The 21224-nt window shown below is 41.1% G+C and overlaps 1 protein-coding gene across 2 annotated transcripts in view; it reads left to right on the plus strand.

The window, feature by feature from the left end:
• LOC127430650 (protein Jade-1-like) overlaps positions 1–21224 on the plus strand; it is a 110293-nt gene that overhangs the window by 18622 nt on the left and 70447 nt on the right. For both annotated transcript variants that reach the window (XR_007895465.1, XM_051680576.1), the window contains exon 2: positions 6848–6911. Coding sequence is in view for 1 of the 2 variants with exons in the window: in XM_051680576.1 (XP_051536536.1) it covers positions 6848–6911 (64 nt within the window). In the remaining variant the exon portion in view is untranslated. The remainder of the gene's footprint in view (positions 1–6847; positions 6912–21224) is intronic.

Consider the following 21224-nt stretch of genomic DNA (forward strand, 5'->3'; position numbering starts at 1 on the left):
TTAGGACCCAACTCTTTGTGTCTATTCTCTATATCGATGACTGTCCAATTGCCCAAAATACAGAGTCTGGGGCAAAATGAAACCCGAGTGCCCAATACGTCACACACAAAACTCTGAACCTTCAACCAAAATTCTTGGATCTTAACACACCACCAAAAGTCATGGGTTGTGTCTCCATCCTCTGATTAGACCAAGCCTATACAATCTAGAGGGGGTCCAATAGAATCGTAAAATCTTGAATTGCATAAGGCACACCCTTGCATCTCTAGAAGCAAACTTGAGTTTTTTAGAATCCTAGCCCACACTCCCTCCTCCAATACCAAGTTTAAATCTTTCTCCCATAATCTCTTGATAGAATTTAAAGCTCCGTCCCCCAGACCATGAATTAGCAGGGAGTAATACACTGATGCCTCATGACCTTTTCCAAAAGCAGTAATCACCACTCCCAGAGTGTCTGCCACTTTAGGGGGGTGTATGCTACTCCCAAAAATAGTACAGAGCAGGTGGTGCAGCTGTAAATGCCTATAAAACTGAGATCTGTGAATCCCAAAATGTTGAACCAAATTTTCAAAGGATCTCAACACTCTGCTCTCATATAGGTTACAGAGTGTAGTAACTCCCCTCACAATCCACTCTGACCAGCAGAAAGGGGACTTATTAATACATAATTTTGGGTTCAGCCATATGCTCGAGGCAACATTTAAATAAATGTCCAACACTTTTGTCCATACCGAGTGCAAATGTGAGATAATGGGGTGTAACTTCTCCGGTTAGTATAGAAAGGCTTTGCAATGGTGAAATAACTTCAAGAACTTCCTGTTCAAAACAAAACTAGGGAGGGGTTCTCTCAGGTGGAAGCGTCCAATGAGCCAAATGTCTGAGACCGAATGCATAATAATAAAACAAAATCTTGGGTAGGCCTAGCCCACCTTTGTCAATCGGCCTATGCAGCTTACTGAAATGTAATCTGGGACGTTGACCATTCCAAATGAAGGACTACGCTATGCTATCAAATTGTTTGAAATAAGAGAGGGGGACATCTATAGGGAGAGACTGTAGCAGGTAGTTGAATTTTGGAATACAATTCATTTTAATAACATTAACCTTCCCAGTCATCATAGATAAATGTAATGAAGCCCACCTTCCCACGTCGCTCAAACTTTTTATTAAAGGGTCAAAATTAACTCTTAATTAAATCACCCAAATTTGCTGGGAATAAAATACCCAAATACTTAATGCCCTGTTTGGGCCACTGAAAGGCGCCCGGCTGAAAAGTACGCTGTCAGAGCCAAAGCTTCGGATTTAGACCAATTAACTCTGTATCCCAAGAACTTAGAAAAGGAATTAATAATTCTGTGGAGGGAAGGCATAGATCTAGTAGGGTCGGAGATGAATAATAAAATGTCATCTACATAAAGCAAAAGCTTTTGCGCCACACCTTTTGCCATCACCCCTGGAAAATCATCCTCCTTTTTTTATCACGGCTGCTAATGGTTCCAGGGCAAGACCGAACAATAATGGGGAAAGAGGGCAACCCTGCCAGGTGCCCCTATCCAGAGTAAAATGGTAAATTGGGGGCAGTGGTGGCTCAGCGGTTAAGGCTCTGGGCTAAGGCTAAGGCTACTGATCAGAAGGTTGGGGATTCAAGCCCCAGCACTGCCAAGATGCCACTGTTGGGCCCTTGAGCAAGGCCCTTGACCCTATCTGCTCCAGGGGCGCTGTATCATGGCTGACCATGTGCTCTGACCCCAGTTTAGCTGGGATATGTGAAAAAAAGAATTTCATTGTATATGTGCAAAATGTATAATGTGTGATAAAATTATAAAAAAAATTATAAATTATAAAATAATCTGAAATTAATCCATTTGTTTGTACCGCTGCAACCGGGTGTCTCTAAAGTAACTTAATCCATCCAATAAACGTATTCCCAAACCCTTACATTTCCAAAATCTTAAAAAGATAATCCCATTCTACCATATCAAACGCCTTTTCGGCATCAAGTGAGATGGCAGCGACCGGAGTCTGATCTTTCGCCACTGACCACATGATATTGATGAAACGCCTAATGTTATCAGAAGAGCTATGGCCCAGAATAAACCCCACCTGATCTGTATGTATAAAAGATGTCATAACTTTACCCAAAATTTTTGACAATATTTTTATGTCTAGCTGGATCAGGGAAATTGGACGGTAACTCTTACATGCTTGGATCTTTGTCCTTTTTAAGAATCATACTAATCCGGGCTTGCGTCATGGTTGGCGGAAGCTTTCCATTATTTAATGATTCTATATAACCTTCTAGCAAATGTGGAGCCAATTCTGTAGCATAAGATCTAAAAAACTCAGCGGCAGAGCCATCTGGCCCCGGAGCCTTGCCTATAGTCAAGGCCTTAATTACCTCGCCAAGCTCCTCCAAGGTTATCTCAGAATGAAGAGACTTTTTTTGCTCATTTGTCAGTTCAGGGAGTTCTAATGGTTCCACTAAGTTTCTAATATCTTGATCAGTAGATCCACGAAGATGTGGAACTATAGAGATCAAGATAAAATTCTTTAAAAACATTATTAATATCAATGGCTGAGGTAAATATTTCACCACCAGCAGATTTCACTGAGGGAAAGGTAGAAAAAGACTCTCTCTGTTTTATATATCTAGCCAAAAGCTTCCCCGCTTTGTACCCTGACTCAAAGTATGACTGTCTTGCCCTGAATAGCCAAAACTCCACCTTCCGTGACAAAATAGTTTTATATCTGTATTTCAATCGGGTCAATTCTCTGAGGCCATCAGATGACATTTGGCACTTCAGCTCTGCCTCTGCACTTTTAATATTCCCTTCCAACTCCACGAGTTCTTGTGCTTTGGATTTTTTGGTGAATGTGGCATAGGGTTGCAAAATTCCAGGAATTTTCAAATTTGGAAACTTTCCATGGGAATTAACGGGAATATATGGGAATTAATGGGAATAAACTGGAAATTTGCAAAAGTGCAAGTTAGCTTATAACAAGGAACTTAAATGTAGTTGAAAAAAAACAAAAACATCTTGCAGCATAATCTTGGTTAAAACAACCAGATTTAATGCAAATTCAGTTGAATTTCTACCCTGCGCATTCCTCAGTCACATGCACACAGCACACTGTGTTTGAACGCAAGAATGTGTTCTCAACTTGTTTTGTCTGCTGTCGGTGAGTGTGGTTTGTTCTCTGTATAACCACGTTGTCCAAACAGATGAAGTTTCGCTTACTGCCCCCAAATTCAAGCTTGAATTGCTCAGATGGAAGGAATATTCCTTATCACGGGCCGGGGACATGATTATTTGCGTTCATTTTTTTAACACGTTATTTTTTATATAATTGTAAGGGGGGTTCAGTGGAAAGGAGGAGGCGAGAACCGGCTTGACAACTTAAATAACAATTTATTAAACAAAAAACACAACCAGGGAGGAGACAGGAGGGGAAAACACAACAACACAAAATGGCGAGGGAAAGGCCAACACGGAGCGACAGAGAGAGAGAGAGAGGAGAGAGAGAAAAAGAAACTCACCGGTTCTCTGATGCGCCGTCGCGTGGTCCTCGATCACTACTCCACCCTCTCAGGCGGACTGCAGCCGCTCCTCCCCGGGCGGACCGGAGTCAGACCTCCGACCCCCTTCGGACAGAACGCCCCTCCGCGTTCCCGGCGTCCCGTGGGGACTCTCCTCCGCCCCTGGCAGCGGCCCTACCACTCCAGGCGGTCGGGGAGTCGCTTCCCTCCTCCCCCCACGGACGGTGGTCTTCTCTCGACCCCTCCGCGTTCCCGGGGGACGGCAGGGCACTCCTCCGCCCCCGGCAGCGGCTCCCTCGCTCCAGGCGGTCGGGGAGTCCCGTCCCCACTCGCCTCGCGGACGGCGGCCGTTCCCCGCGTCCGGGTGGTCGGGCTACTCCGTCCCCCGTCGGACGGCAGCGGCGCTCCCCTGGGTGGACGGCAGTGTCGAGGACCCTGCGACGGGAATCCCTCCTCCTTCCCGGTTTTCGGCACCAGTGTAAGGGGGTTCAGTGGAAAGGAGGAGGCGAGAACCGGCTTGACAACTTAAATAATTTATTAACCAAAAAAAAAACACAACCAAAACACACAACTAAAAACACACAGTACAGCTGCCTGCAATTCTCTCTCCCTCGAACTGTCGTCCCCGGCCGCCTTTATCCCTCGCGCGCCCCATCAGGCTGATTGGGGACCGGGTGTGTCTCATTCCAACCCGGCCCCGCCCTCCTCGGCTCTAAAATAATTAATCGCACTGAATTAATGCATTAAATCTATAACCTATTTTAAGTATTTTGAAATATTTTGATATCTAAAAACATATTTTAATGTCATTCATATAGTTTTAAAGTCTTAAAAGGAAATCTTATATCCCTATTTTATTATTTGATTTATATGTTTGAAGTTAAATATGTAAAAAGGACTTCTTAAGATGTATGAAGCACATACTGTTGTGCTCAAAAGTTTGCATACCCTGGCAGAAATTGTGAAATTTTGGCATTGATTTTGAAAATATGACCGATCATGCAAAAAAAAACTGTCTTTTATTTAAGGATAGTGATCATATGAAGCCATTTATTATCACATGGTTGTTTGGCTCCTTTTTAAATCATAATGATAACAGAAATCACCCAAAAGGCCCTGACCAAAAGTTTACATACCCTTGAATGTTTGGCTTTGTTACAGACACACAAAGTGACACACACAGGTTTAAATGGCAATTAAAGGTTAATTTCCCACACCTGTGGCATTTTAAATTGCAATTAGTGTCTGTGTATAAATAGTCAATGAGTTTGTTAGCTCTCACATGGATGCACTGAGCAGGCTAGATACTGAGCCACGGGGGAGCAGAAAAGAACTGTCAAAAGACCTGCGTAACAAGGTAATGGAACTTTATAAAGATGGAGAAGGATATAAAAAGATATACAAAGCCAATTGAAAATTGAAAATACCAGTCAGTACTGTTCAGTCACTTATTAAGAAGTGGAAAATTCGGGGATCTCTTGATACCAAGCCAAGGTCAGGTAGACCAAGAAAGATTTCAGCCACAACTGCCAGAAGAATTGTTCAGGATACAAAGAAAAACCCACAGGTAACATCAGGAGAAATACAGGCTGCTCTGGAAAAAGATGGTGTGGTTGTTTCAAGGAGCACAATACGACGATACTTGAACAAAAATGAGCTGCATGGCCGAGTTGCCAGAAAGAAGCCTTTACTGCACCAATGCCACAAAAAAGCCCGGTTACAATATGCCCGACAACACCTTGACACGCCTCACAGCTTCTGGCACACTGTAATTTGGAGTGACAAGACCAAAATAGAGCTTTATGGTCACAACCATAAGCGCTATGTTTGGAGAGGGGTCAACAAGTATTGTGCTCCTTGAAACAACCACACTGTCACTTCCAGAGCAGCCTGTATTTCTCCTCCGGTTACCTGTGGGTTTATCTTTGTATCCTGAATTTTTATCTAAACCAAATCTATCTAGAAATGTATCTTGAAATAAATATCTAGAGATCAAGTTTTTCTAGAAAGTACTCTTGTATATCAAACGATTTGTACGTATAACCATAAACTGCTGCCGATAGAGTCCTGGGCAAACTGCACCCTCTAGTGGTTACCGCTGAGCAGCGCAGCAATATTAGATTATTTATCATTACAATTCAACTCGCAAAGTTTGTCAAAATGATCGCTTGCCAAATGTTGGCTATAGATGTAGTACACTTGAAACACGTCACAGATCAAAGCAATAATTAGTAATCTATCTGAATCATCATGGCAAAAGGAGCAGCGGATGTTTGATTCTCCCATAAATAGCCTCTCCATGATTTGAAATGAAGCACCCATAACTGTCACAGAACTAACGCTTTACTATGGATATTTAAAGAAAAAAAGGGAGACCATTCATCAACATGCGCAGAACGCCGAGGCCAGTTATGGTCTTAAGCCGGTGTATACATGTCATGCATGATGGACGACGTTGAGCTACCATAAAATTGTACAGTCATACTGTAAATATTACTGGTGTCTTTTATATCAGTCTCAGTGTTGTTAACCTGTTACATTCATTTGGAGCACACACACACATGCAGCAGATCAGATCAAGCAAAGCGCTATGAAAAATTGTTCTCTTACTTATTCAGCCTTTGGTGGATTGACAGCATATTTAACTATAGCATTTGCTAATATTTTTTAGCAAATCCTCAATTCCTCGATTTAAAAAAAAAAAGAAAAAAAAAAGAAATTGTCAAAACGTAAGTTCAATTTAATTGGAAAAAATCACCCAGCCCTACTGTAACGTGTTAAATGTAGGTGTGTAACGATTCACTCATCTCACGATTTGGTTCGGTTAAAGATACTAATTCATGATACTCTCATGGTAATAATAACATTATTATTTGGTTACCACCATTTTAAAATATTGTTTTCACTCAGAAACAATTGAAAGTATCTTTATGCTCTTTATGCACTTTCACATGTGCGGCAAGATCTTCTAGTAAAGCCGAGTGTGTCAATCTCAAAACCAGTTGAAACACACAAAAAAACTTTTATACGGGCCTAGACTATGCTGAATGTCCCCTGAACTTTTTACAGAACCTGTCCTGGACATACTTACTGTATAACACACATCATTTTTGGTACTCTGAATAAAGACTTAGGCTATTTTAGGGTCACTTAGCCTAATTATACAATTTCTAGCTATGATACGAAGGAGTTTGTGATTTTTGAGTATGTGTGGTTTGAGTTTACTAAATTTTAGCTTTTACTTCAGCTGCACATTCACATGAGTTTTTCAGTATGTGATTATATGCTTCATGTCTTCTGTTCTGACAGATGGAGACTGAGCTGAAGAGGAGGAAATATTCTACCAGCAGCAATGACTCCGACACCACTGACAGTGAGTAACACACTCACATACCTCTTAAAGGGGCAGCTCTTCAAAAGTTATATTCCGTCATCATTTACTCCCTCAAAAGTATTAGTACTTCGGTGCAAAGTCGATGCTAAAATAAAAAAGATGTCACGATTCTTTCTGCGGTACCGGTAATGCAGAGAACCAAGTTAATTCGATACACGCATGCTGTCTGACTGACAGTCCTTCCAAGTGATCACACAAAAATTGCTTTAAAGTGAATGTGTAAAGCCAATACACTGGAAGGTCCACTTTAAAACATGGAATTCTGAAAAAAATAGACTTTATTAGAGCCCAACAAAAAGCATTCAGCCTTCTAAGAGATTAATAATATTTTTTGAAGGTCACTAAAAACACAGTATATAGTAATTTTAGGCCCTTGCAACTTAAAATCAACTTCAATAAATTAAAACTGAAAGTACAACAATAAAGAATATTGTAACAAATTAAAAAAGAATGAAAAAGTGTCAATTGTTCTGCATTTTTTGGGGGGGGGGGGGGCTTGGCTATTGGATCTTTGAGACCTATTTGAGCATGACAATGTTTGGACATGACAATTTAGACATAAAAAAACAACAGTGTTTTTCCTGGGTCAAAATGGTCTTCGTGGTGACTGACAAATACAGTCATCTGCCACAGATTTTGAGGGAGGACCCAAATGCAGAGGCAAGTTAAAGGGCTTTATTACAAATAAACCAAAGTACAAAAAAAAAAAAAAAACAATCTCACAATGGAGAAAAAACACAGAACAAAAACACTCTAGAAACCAACAAACCAGATAACTGACCAAAGTTACAATAACAGACTGGAACCAACCAACTGGGAAGACACACAAAACAATCTGGCACAAGACTGAACAGGAGAGGAGCTTATAAAGGGAAGGGTAATAGGAGGCAGGTGCCGCAGATAACGAGCATGGTGGAGTAACGGGCAGTAGTCAGGATCAACGGAGCTAGCGTTCTCCACGTGGTACCTGCAAACAAAAGAGGAAGAGGGTAAAATACAGAAACAAGCACACACAAGAAACAAACAGGCAGAGGAGACTGTCATGATCCTGCCACAACAAGAATAAAAAGACAAAAGTGGCAGGATCATCCACTTGATCGAAGTTGGTTTATAACATACAGTATATAACATTATTCATTGCATTTCATATTTACATTGGTTAAAATATATTTTTTATCATATAAGTATATGGAAACTTTTGAATTTGACACATTTTAACTTAAAGCTGCTGTGTGAAATTAAACTACACTTAATTAACACCTTATTTAATTTAATTAACACCTTAACCCTCAGGGGTCGACGGACGCGCCGGCGCGTCCTGCTGGATTTTTATCTCATAACAGCGGAAACAACTTAAAATACTCCGTCATTTTTGGGCATACAGATAAGTGTAATCTTCATTAGACACTATAAAGGGTCTACTTTTATTTGTGTACACTCACAATAACAATAAAACCTTGTGCTTTTGTAAAATAAAGAAAATAAACAGGGTGCACTTTCAGCCATCTGTCTCCGCGAGCATCTTTCTGAAACACGTCACAAAAATGAACTGAAACTCAGCGAATGCTTATCAGACAAACATGAAACATATGTCTAAAGAAAGCTTAAAATGTCTACTTTTAAATAAAACAATTCAAATTTAAAACAAATATTCTCCTGCAATGTAATCTGTATGAAACAAAGTGATGTACAGTTTCTCCTGGCTCAGCTAATTATCGCTAATGTGATCCCACCCACGTGCAGAGGGCGCTATTCATACGGTAATGTGCTGAGGCGATCAATGCAAATGGTAAACGCCCCCAGCAATGCCTTAAAAAGCATCAAGTTCATCAGCAGATTCATTCACTTTCCTGCGTGTTTGGAAGATGGCACGCTACACAGGTGAGGAAGCTCTACAGAAGGTCATGGATAGTGACGAAGAGTTCACATTTTCCTCAGAAGAAGAGCGGGACTCCGAAGATGAACGTTTGAAGAGCGACTTGATCCAGCCGAGGATACAATTTCGGATGAGTAAGTCTTTACTTACATTAGCTGACATGTTATTTTATATAAACATTTACACATTTTACTAGTTGGACTATTTCCAGACTTGCCAGCCATTATTCAAAGTATTGAAATTTGAAATATGTCCTAATAGGCAAGTTTTAGTTACATTTAAATGTTGTTTTGGCTAAAGCAGGTATTTAAATTGTATGCTGTATGATATAAATATGATATGTAATATGATACAAAAATAATATGAATGTTTATATTATATTTTAACTAGTGTTTATGCTGCCTCATCATCAAAGAAGCTTGTGCTTTCAAATATCTGTTCGGGTGTAAATGTGTAAAATGTGCTGTAAATATGCCCATATTAGAAAATCAGCATATTAGAATGATTTCTGAAGGATCATGTGACACTGAAGACAGCAGTAATGATGCTGAAAATTCAGCTTTGATCACAGGAATAAATTGCATTTTACAATATATTCAAATAGAAAAAATATTTCACTATATCACAGTTTTTGCTGTATTTTGGATCAAATAAATGCAGCCTTGGTGAGCAGAAGAAACTTCTTTTAAAAACATTAAAAAATCTTACCGATCTAAAACTTTTAAACGTAGTGTAGGTCTAAAGTTTTTAAGTAAAGTCTTTATGTAAAGAAAGTGTATAGTCAGATTACTTCTTTTAACTTAAACTTGATTTTGTGAATAAGCTACAAACAATACATTCAGTCATTAAGTCTCCTCACATTCATTCTCTCTCAGGGGAGGGGTCTTTGTCTCCTCAGGTGTGAATCACATCAGTATTCATGATCATCCACGCCTCCTCGCATATGGCCTTTCTAACACTAAAAGTGTCTTACAAAAGTTAAATGACTATATTGTTTTGTATGAATGAGTGATCTGGATGGTTTTCACATTATTTTGTAGCAAAAACTCTAGGCTACAAAATTCAGTTCTCAAAAGTCTTGTGAACAAATGTATAGTATGTGTTATATGGCTTTATTTCAGTGACTTAAAATGTTTGTTTTTTCAAAAAGCACGTTATTTTCTCAAAAATACAAACGTACATACATGTTGCTCACATATTATTGTAGCCCAGTTTGTGCTGAATACAGTGTTGTCAGACTTTAATATGTTTTTAAGCAACTGAAAAAAGCACAAATGTCAAGGCATGTCAAAACTTCTCCAGGGCCCAAAACACCCTCAGACCCCAGAGGGTTAACAATCATTTGTTTCCTACTCCATAACAGATATTGTTTTCTTTTCATCAGGTTCTTAATAATTGAATTAATCTTTGGAATATCTGAAGGCAAACAAGGCTAGTTTATTTCCTTCTATCGAACACCATTCTAACAGAATGTTTGGTTACAATGCAGCCTTTGTTCTCTTAGTGAAGAGATCTCTCCACTCTGTTACATATTCCATATGTACGGGGAATGACAAACCGGGTCAGGTGATGTGGAAACTCTTTTCAAGACAGTTCGGCTGTGCCAGTCATGCCCTAATTAGTGCCCTATAAAGCACCTGTGTTGGCATGGAGTTACTGCTTTGTATTGATCGGAATTGTCTCTGAGCGGCCTCACAGTAGAGAGATAGTCTCTTCACTCAGAGAACAAAGGTTACATTTTAACCGAGCGTACTCTATTGTATTGATACTATCTCTTCACTCCGTTACGTATTCCATATGTACAGGGAAACTCTGTTAGACACTCTGTACAGAGACAGTACATTTCAGAACTGGGTAAGACCAAGCAAATTATATAGAGTTGAAGTCAGATGTTTATATACGCCAAATACATTTAAACAAAATTTTTTACAATTCCTGACATTTAATTGTAGAAAACATGTCTTTGGTCAGTTAGGATCACTACTTTATTTTAAGAATGTGAAATGTCGGGGGCCTGGGTAGCTCAGCGAGTATCGACGCAGACTACTACCCCTGGAGTCGCGAGTTCGAATCCAGTGCGTTCTGAGTGACTCAAGCCAGGTCTCCTAAGCAACCAAATTGGCCCGGTTGCTTGGGAGGGTAGAGTCACATGGGGTATCCTCCTCGTAGTCACTATAATGTGTGGTTCTATCTCTTGGTGGGGCATGTGTTGAGTTGTGCATGGATGCCGAATAGCGTGGGCCTCCAAACGCGCAACGTCTCCGTGGTAACGCGCTCAACAAGCCACGTGATAAAGTGCGCAAATTGATGGTCTCAGACACGGAGGCAACTGAGATTCGTCCTCCGCCACCTGGATTGAGGCGAGTCACTATGCCACCACGAGGACTTAGAGCGCATTGGGAATTCCAAATTGGGGAGAAAAAAGGGGAGAATGTGAAATGTCAGAATAATAGTAGAGAGAATTATATATTTCAGCTTTTATTTCTTTCATCACATTCCCAGTGGGTCAGAAGTTTACATACACTTTGTTAGTATTTGGTAGCATTGCCTTTAAATTGTTTAACTTGGGTCAAACATTTTGGGTAGCCTTCCACAAGCTTTTCAAAATAAGTTACTGGAATTTTGGCCCATTCCTCCAGACAGAACTGGTGTAACTGAGTCAGGTTTGTAGGCCTCCTTGCTCGCACATACTTTTTCAGTTCTGCCCACTAATTTTCTATCGGATTGAGGTCATGGCTTTGTAATGGCCTCTCCAATACCTTGACTTTATTGTCCATTTGGAAGACCCATTTGCGATTTGAGCTTTAACTTTCTGGCTGATGTCTTGAGATGTTGCTTCAATATATCCACATAATTTTCCTTCCTCATGGTGCCATCTATTTTGTGAAGTGCACCAGTCCCTCCTGCAGCAAAGGACCCACACAACATGCTTCACGGTTGGGATGGTGTTCTTCGGCTTGCAAGCCTCACCCTTTTTCCTCCAAACATAACAATGGTCATTATGGCCAAACAGTTCAATATTTGTTTCATTAGACTAGAGGACATTTCTCCAAAAAGGAAGATCTTTGTCCCCATGTGCACTTGCAAACTTAAGTCTGGCTTTTTTATGGCGGTTTTAGAGCAGTGGCTTCTTCCTTGCTGAGCAGCCTTTTCAGGTTATGTCGCTATAGGACTCGTTTTACTGTGGATTTAGATACTTGTCTACCTGTTTCCTCCAGCATCTTCACAAGGTCTTTTGCTGTTGTTCTGGGATTGATTGGCACTTTTCACACCAAACTACGTTCATCTCTAGGAGACAGAATGTGTCTTCTTCCTGAGCAGTATGATGGCTGTGTGGTCCCATTGTGTTTATACTTGTGTACTATTGTTTGTTCAGATGAACGTGGTACCTTCAGGCATTTGGAAATTGCTCCCAAGGATGAACCAGTCTTCTGGAGGTCCACAATTTGTCTTCTGAGGTTTTGGCTGATTTCTTTTTATTTTCCCATGATGTCAAGCAAAGAGGCACTGATTTTGAAGGTAGACCTTAAAATACATCCACAGGTACACCTATAATTCAGTACATCTCCTATCAGAAGCTAATTGTCTAAAGGCTTGACATCATTTTCTGGAAGTTTCCAAGCCGCTTAAAGGCACAGTTAACTTTTGACCCAATGGAATTTTGATATAGTCAATTAAAAGTGAAACAATCTGTCTAAACAATTGTTGGAACAATTACTCGTCATGAACAAAGTAGATGTGCTAAATTACTTGCCAAAACTATAGTTTGCTAATATTAAATCTGTGAAGTGGTTAAAAAATGAGTTTTAATAACTTCAACCTAAGTGTATGTAAACTTCTGACTTCAACTGTACAAATATACACTACTTACATATTTACATACCCCTAGGCTAGGTAAATTGCCTGGCGCAATTATGACAAGCCACAGCGCCAAGACACCTTGTGTCTGATAGCAACTGCACTTAGAAATGAGTTGTTCCTTGCACCAACTCCCCAAAGGAAGGGCTTGCTGCAACATTTAAGACCTTCCTGCTTGTTGATATATGCTGCGGCCACTGTGCTGTCGGTTTGGATCAGAACATGATAGCCCCTTAAGCACGGCAGGAAATGCTGCAGCCTCAGAAACCACAAGTGCCACTTCCAGATGGGTATGTGAAAGTATGCGTCTTTGAGGTTGACAGTTGTGAACCAGTTGCCCTGGTTTATGGCCCGCCGTACCCTTGGCACTGTCAACATTTTGCATTTCAGCGGACTGAGACCCCTAAAATTTAATACTGGGCATAGAACCTCATCTCGTTTGGGGATGAGAAAATAATGGGAGTAGAACTCGGCCTGCTGGACGCCTTTTCCCACTTCCCTTATTGCCTTTTTATTTTTTATTTACAATTCATTGTAAAAATTTTTAAACATATATACATATATACACATACATACAAACATACATACACACACACACACACACACACACACACACACATAATAATCATACAAACTATAATACACTACTCTCTCCACACCCCACCCGAGAGCCCTCCAAAAACTCCAAATACCTGCCCCATTTCTGAACAAACTTATCCAAGCCACCCCGTCTTCCAGATGACACCTCCTCATAAGCTGCCACCCTCCCCACCTCCATGCACCACTCCGGATATGGGGGCGCACCAGCTGACCTCCAACCCCTCAAAATAACCTGCCTGGCGATCATTACACATGTCAGAATCCAATTCCCTATATGGCCATCCCCCACATCGATGACCGCCCCATTGCCCAGAACACAAAGTCTGGGGCAAAATGAAACCTGAGTGCCCACCACGTTGCACACAAAATTCTGAACCTTCAACCACAATTTTTGGATCTTGACACACCACCAAAAAACATGGGCCATGTCTCCATCCTCCAATTGGCATCTCCAGCAGGTGGGTGTGTCTTTAAGACCAAGCCTATACAGTCTAGAGGGGGTCCAATAAAATCTATGCAAAATGTTTAATTGTATAAGACGCACCCAGACTTGACGTTTTTAAGAATCTTAGCCCACACTCCTTCCTCCGATGCCAAGTTGAAATCTTTCTCCCATACTCTCTTGAGAGAAGTTAAGGCTCCGTCCCCCATGCTCTGAATTAACAGGGAGTAGTACACTGATGCCTCATGACCTTTTCCAAAAGCTGCAATCACCTCTCCCAAAGCATCTTCCTCCTTAGGGGGGATGTGTGCTACTCCCAAAAATAGTGCAAAGCAGGTGGCGCAGTTGTAAATACCTATAAAACTGAGGTCTGGGGATCCCAAAATGTTGGACCAAGTTTTCAAATGATCTCAACACACCACCTTCATATAGGTCACCGAGTGTAGCAACCCCCCTCACAATCCACTCCGGCCAGCAGAAAGGAGACTTGCCAATACATAGTCTTGGGTTCTGCCATATGCTCGAGGCAGCATTTAAATAAGTGTCCAATTTAAACAATCTGGACACTTTAGTCCATACCGAGAGTAAATGCGAAATAACGGGGTGTAACTTAACTTTTCCGATTAGTTTGATAGAGATGCATTGTAATGGTGAAATAGGGGCAAGAACTGCCTGTTCAATAACAAACCAGGGAGGGGCTCTCTCAGGTGGAAGTAACCAATGAGCCAAATGTCTGAGACTGAACACATAGTAATAAAACAAAATCTTGGGTAGGCCCTCCTTTGTCTATCGGCCTATGTAACTTATTAAAATGCAATCTGGGACGTTTACCATTCCAAATGAAGGACTTCGCTATGCTATCAAATTCCTTGAAATAAGAGAGGGGGACATCTACTGGGAGAGATTGTAGCAGGTAGTTAAATTTTGGAATACAATTCATTTTAATAACATTAACCTTCCCAATCATCAATAAATGTAATGAAGCCCACCTGCTGACATCGCTCAAACCTTTTTATTGAAGGGTCAAAATTAACACTAACTAAATCAGACAAATTTGCTGGGAATAAAATCCCCAAATACTTAATGCCCTGTTTGGGCCACTGGAAGGCGCCCGGCTGAAAAGCCGTTACTGGGCAGTACGCTGTCAAAGCCAAAGCTTCGGATTTAGCCCAATTGACTTTGTATCCTTAGAACTTGGAAAAGGAATGAATAATTCTGTGGAGGCAAGGCAAAGATCTAGTAGGTTCGGAGACAAATAATAAAATATCATCTGCGTAAAGCAGAAGCTTATGCGCCACACCTCCCACAACCACCCCTGGAAAATCATCCTCCTTTCTTATCGCAGCTGCTAATGGTTCCAGGGCAAGACAGAACAATAATGGGGAAAGAGGGCAACCCTGCCGAGTGCCCCTATTCAAAGTAAAATAATCTGAGATTAATCCATTTGTTTGTACCGCTGCTACAGGGTGTCTATAAAGTAACTTAATCCAACCAATAAATGTACTCCCGAACCCGTACATTTCCAAAATCTTAAAAAGATAATCCCATTCTACCATATCAAATGCCTTTTCGGCATCAAGTCAGATGGCAGCGATTGGAGATTGATCATTCGCTACTGACCACATGATATTGATGAGACGCCTGATGTTATCAGAAGAGCTGCGGCCCTGAATAAACTCCACCTGATCTATATGTATAAGAGATGTCATAACTTTACTTAATCGATTAGCCAAAATGTTTGACTATTTTTACATCTAGCTGGATCAGGGAAATTGGATGGTAACTTTTACACTCGCTTGGATTTTTGTCCTTTTTTAAGAATCAGACTGATCCGGGCTTGTGTCATGGTTGGGGGAAGTTTTCCATTCTTTAATGATTCAGTAATTATTTAATGATTCAATTTCTAACTAAAGTGGAGCCAGTTCTGTAGCATAGGATCTAAAAAATTCTGTGGCAAAACCATCTGGCCCCGGAGCCTTGCTAGTAGGTAGGGACTTAATTACCTCGTCAAGCTCTTCCAAGGTTATCTCAGAATCAAGAGTTTTTTTGCTCAATCATCAGTTTAAGAAGATCTAATGGTTCTACAAATTTTCTAATATCTTCATCAGTAGACGAAGACGTGGAACTATAAAGATCAGTATAGAATTCTTTAAAGGCATTATTAATATCAATGGCTGAGGTAAATATTTCACCACCAGCAGATTTCACAGAGGGAATGGTAGAAAAAGACTCTCTCTGCTTTATATATCTAGCCAAAAGCTTCCCTGCTTTGTCACCCGACTCAAAGTATGACTGTCTTGCCCCGAATAACCAAAACTCCACTTTCCGCGACAAAATAGTATTATATCTGTATTTCAGTCGGGTCAATTCTCTGAGGCCATCAGATGACATACGGCGCTTCAGCTCTGCCTCGGCACTTTTAATATTCCCTTCCAACTCCACGAGTTCTTGTGCTTTGGATTTTTTGATGAATGAGGCATACTGTATGATCCGGCCCCTAAGAACTGCTTTAAATGCCTCCCAAGCCATGCCCACAGAGGATACTGAGGACCAATTGGTCTCCATATAAACATTGATTTCAGTCTTTAACATTTGTTGGAAATCAGGATTTTGCAAAAGCGATACATTAAGGCGCCAACTATATGATTTCTTTTTCTCTATATGTGGCATCACCTCTAAACTCACCAGGGCATGATCTGAGACTAAAATGTTTCCAATTGAGGAATCAACAACAAATGAAATTAGGAATTTGGATATAAAAAAAAAATCTATTCTAGAATAAATCTTATGGACTGATGGAAAAAAATTTATAGTCCCTACAAGATGGGTTCAAAAGTCTCCAAATATCCGAAAGACCAAGATTTTTACACATCCTGTGAAGCGTCAGTGTTGTTCTAGGGGGCTTACACACTTTTGCTTCACTATGATCAAGGACTGAATCCATCAAAAGATTGAAGTCTCCTCCCAATATTATATCATGAGGGGTGCCAGCGGTTTGCAACATCCCTTCAAGATCTATAAAAAAGCCCTGATCATCAGCGTTAGGTGCGTAAATATTAGCCAAAATGAACCTTTGCCCTTGAATTTCAGCTAAAACAATAATTACTCTTCCTAATTTATCTTTAATCTGTTTGAGACATTTGAATTGTAAATGTTTATTAATCAATATAATGACTCCCTTGCTCTTACTTGTGCCAGCACTAAAGAAAGCATGTCCACCCCATATCTTCCCAAATTTTTCAGCCTCCTGCAGGGAGAGATGTGTTTCTTGAAGAAACACTATATCATATTTCTTACGTTTAAGAAAAGTAATAACCTTCCTTCTTTTTATGGGGTGCCCCAACCCATTCACATTCCATGTGGAGAGAGATAGTACACTCATATTAATAACTGACATATTGATAAAAAAAATAAATTGTGTGTCAAAAACAAAATTGTGAAGACCACATTCCCCATTAGTGAAACAATCAACCCCCGAACATCCCCCCGGACAAAACAAACAGAACAAATGAACGTTCAATGAGCCAGCTGTTATGAGTTCAGCGGATGACATAATCATTCCAATGTCTCGTAAAAAAAAAACAAAAACAAAAAAACACAGCCAGCAGGAGGAATAAGCACGACGAACGAACAGATGAATTCCAAAGGAATGTTATTCAACAGAACAAGCTCCAGCCGCTAGGCGGAACCAATACAAAAAGAAACAAAACCGGCATCCCGGTTCCCCGGATGATCGAGTCAATTCACTCGGAGGCTGCATAAAAGTATATACCGTGACTTACACAATCCGTCAGCTTTATAAAAGACATCCTTTGTGTGAGCATGTAGATATTTTGTGGTCATCCATAGTGTCCACTCTCAATCTGTCCGGGAACTTCAATGCAAATGTTTCTTTAAGGAAAGTGTTATTCACAAAACAAGCTCCAGCCGCTTGGCGGAGCCAACGCAAAAAACCTAAAATGTCGCCCAGCTTCCTCAAGAGTAAGTACAGCGATTCAGGCCCACTCACATGAGAAACATCCAATGGTTTACTCGGACATTGATTCTATTAGATTTGGACATGTAAATACTTTGCGACCGACCTTCGTTTCTATTCTTAGTTTGGCAGGAAACATCAGAGCAAACAAGATCTTTTTCTGATGTAAGAGTTTCTTACATTCCTTGAACCGATCGCGTTTCTCTCTTGTCGAACATGCAAAGTCCGGGAACAAGAAAATATTATGGTTCTTCCAAGAAAGCTTCCCTTTGCTCCTCGCCTGGTGCAACACAAGATCTTTATCGGATGATCTCAGAAATCTGGCCAGAATTGATCTGGGCCTGTCTCCCTCAGCAGATCTGTGAGCTGGCACTCTGTGAGCTCGCTCGATTTCCAGCTTGTGGCCTGTTATGTCGAGCAGACTCGGGAAAAACTCATCTAGGAATTTCACCATATCTCTGCCATCCTCATGCTCAGGAACTCCAATTCGAATGTTATTCCTGCGGTTTCTATTCTCAAGATCTTCAAGCTTTTCAAGGAGATGTTCCAAATCAACTTTGGTCGCGGGCGGATTAGCAGTTAATTCCCTCTCCGTAGATTCCAGAAAATCGATTTGTTTTTCAACATCAGTCACTCTTGTAGCTAACTCAAGAGAATTTTGTTTCCATCGCCGTAATCGATTGACGTATTGCAGCGAGATCCTGTAAGTCAGCAAGAATCTTTGTCAACATCACCGACATGTTGGACAACTGACTTGGATTCCTTCTCCTTCCGCGCCATCCAAATCGAGTCCCCGGTCTGTAGGCCTGTCGGGGCTTTCATTCTGAACACGTAGTGTCTTTTAATGTCTCCAGAGCCTGAGGAATTTGACTTCTTTGCCATGTTTTGCAACAAAGGGCAAATGTGTAACTGGGTGTATCAAATTTCACCAGATTATACCATGAGAATAATCGAAAATTCAGCAAAGTGCGCAGAGCTTGTCGCTCACACGTCCGCTCCTTGCATGGCGTCACGTCATTCCCTTATTGCCTTTTTTGAGAGAAGTGTAGTAACCTGCACACAGCATCTCCCTGTGCAGTGCCTATTGCACTGGACCATGGAGGCAGCCTTGTAAGAGGAGGAACCCGGTAAAACCGCAACCGATAACCCTGGGTCATGGTTGAAAAGACCCAGGGACTTGGCCTCAGTGCTGCCCATGCTACAACCCACACTATTGGGGAGTGAGGGCAGCCTGAGTGTAGCGCCCTGTCAGGAACAAGGTGGCGGACCCAAGGGCCCTTGGCCCCAGCTGCTATAATTTTTTTGCCCTGCCGCTGAGCCCGCTCTCTGCGAAATGACACAAACTGAGGCCTATGATCTCTAGGACCCCAATAAGGCTCTTCTTGAGGGTCTAGGGGCTGAACCGTTCTGTGTCTATGGCTACCTCTGTGCTGACCACTTGAGAAGTCCCTATACCGCCAATCCTCCTGGGCCTGCTGTATTAGTTGAAGTGTGTCTGGCCCAAATATAGCTGAAGGCTCCACTGGCAGTCTAGCAAGACAGTCACGATCGTCCTGTTGTAGCCAAGACTGTGACAACCACAGGTGATGTCTCGCTACCCACAGGGATGACATAGGTCTCCCTGCTGCCTCAGCCATTTCCTTCATTGCTGTAGGAAGGACCGATGAAACCTGCCGAAGCTCCTCCAGGAAACTTGAGTCCTCCTGTTCCTCCTTAGCTTTATGGGATAATTCACCCAGGTTAAAGGAGAGAATGGCACCAGTGTTGGCCAGATTTGTTCGTATGGCCATGACCTTGTGCATCTTAGACAACAGACCATCAAGGCTGTCGGATCAACAAATTGTTTTCGTACCACTGCCTCAAAGTCTGGGAGGAGGGGAACCATATGCAGGCCAGGCAGAGCCTCCGCCTCAAGCCGAAATGGGGGGCATTAGTATCTTCAGGCATGAGAGAATGTCAAGGGCCTTAGCTGCTCATCCAATAAACTCCTTAAATTCAAGAGCAACACCTGGCTCAGCTGCCACTGTGTCCTATACAGTGTGCTGTTCCATAAAACCCTCCTCATCGTCAGAGGGGAACAATGTTAATAAATCAATGTCCCCCTCTGGAGTCTCAGAGGGGAAAGGATCCCCAGCCTGAGAATAACCTGGCGTAGAACCCACATATGAGGCACTCTCACTGACTGACTCCCTCCTTGTACACTTGTGCTGCACCAGCTGTGAAGGGGAGAGAAAGTGTTTACCCCCAAAGAAACGTAAAACCGCCTCCCTTGTGTGCAAGGGCGTTATAAAGCAGTCCATACAGGAACAGGGATCCTCTCTAGCCTTCCTTGCATGGTTATAGCCCAGGCATGCAAACTGTTCATCTGACTGGATTAGCCACTTCGTAGCACACCAGTAAGAGAAAGAATGAATGGGATAAAAAGAGAGATGTCCATTTCTTGGCTCTTTAGACATCAAGGACACAAGGGTCCTTGACACCTCTTTTTCAGTGTTGTTGCTTCATTAATATTTCCTACAATTTTATATGTACGAATCATATGCAATCAAAGGACTGTGGTTATTTATATAATAATTATTATTAGTAAATACCATGTGCCCCCTTTGTTTTTCCTTGATATTTTTAAAGCATTATAAATTGAATCTTGACTTTATATGCGTCAAAGGATCATATGTTGTGCATGCGCTCTTTATATGTACAGTAAGGTTTAACCATGGATTTAACGAATAAAAAATATTTGTCCTGCAGAGATTTTGTCCTATATATATATGTGTGTGTGTGTGTGTGTGTGTGTGTGTGTGTGTGTGTGTATATATATTCGATGAAATCATGTTTAATCATCCTAAAACAAATAAAAATTATTTAATTCACAAATTACACTGCCTTCGTTTAAGAAAAGTTATTTATTTATTTATTTATTTTTTCTAATGACAATTATTTATTGCTTTTTTCTCTGCTGCAAGCAATGTCGAAGATGTTATCTGTAAACACTAATCTAGAATAAAAAAATTTTTTTTCTACGTTTCACTTATTGATAAGGTGTGGAATTGGCTTTGGGAAACTGACCAGCAGTTATGTGCCACTTTATCCCGAAGCAGAAATCGAAAGCAACAGGCGGTCGTTTAAGTGAGATAATTCCACTATGAAACTCTATGTGAGAGCGGAAATCTTTACTAATCAAATGATCAATTGTACAATAAAGGCATGAAAGCAGAATGCTGCACCTGCAAATTAGGACACACTGATCTGCAAGATCATACATGTTTATTGGTTTTGATGCAGGGATTTTTTTTTGTGTGTTTGCCGGGATTCAAAGAAAAATGCTTTGCCAATATACAGTATTATTAAGCTTACATATTCAATTGAGGGTGCTCTAACATTCGCAACCCCACAGAACTGGGCCTGCATCTAGCTGGCAGCTGCACTGACATGATGGCAAAACAACGAGACACTTTACTTACCTATTCATTTTTTATCGAATAGTAGTACAGCCTACTAGCTCACCTTTTGCTGCACTACCATGTTCGCGTAGCACATCTT

Source organism: Myxocyprinus asiaticus, chromosome 40, assembly GCF_019703515.2.
Source record: "Myxocyprinus asiaticus isolate MX2 ecotype Aquarium Trade chromosome 40, UBuf_Myxa_2, whole genome shotgun sequence".
NCBI lineage: Eukaryota > Metazoa > Chordata > Actinopteri > Cypriniformes > Catostomidae > Myxocyprinus > Myxocyprinus asiaticus.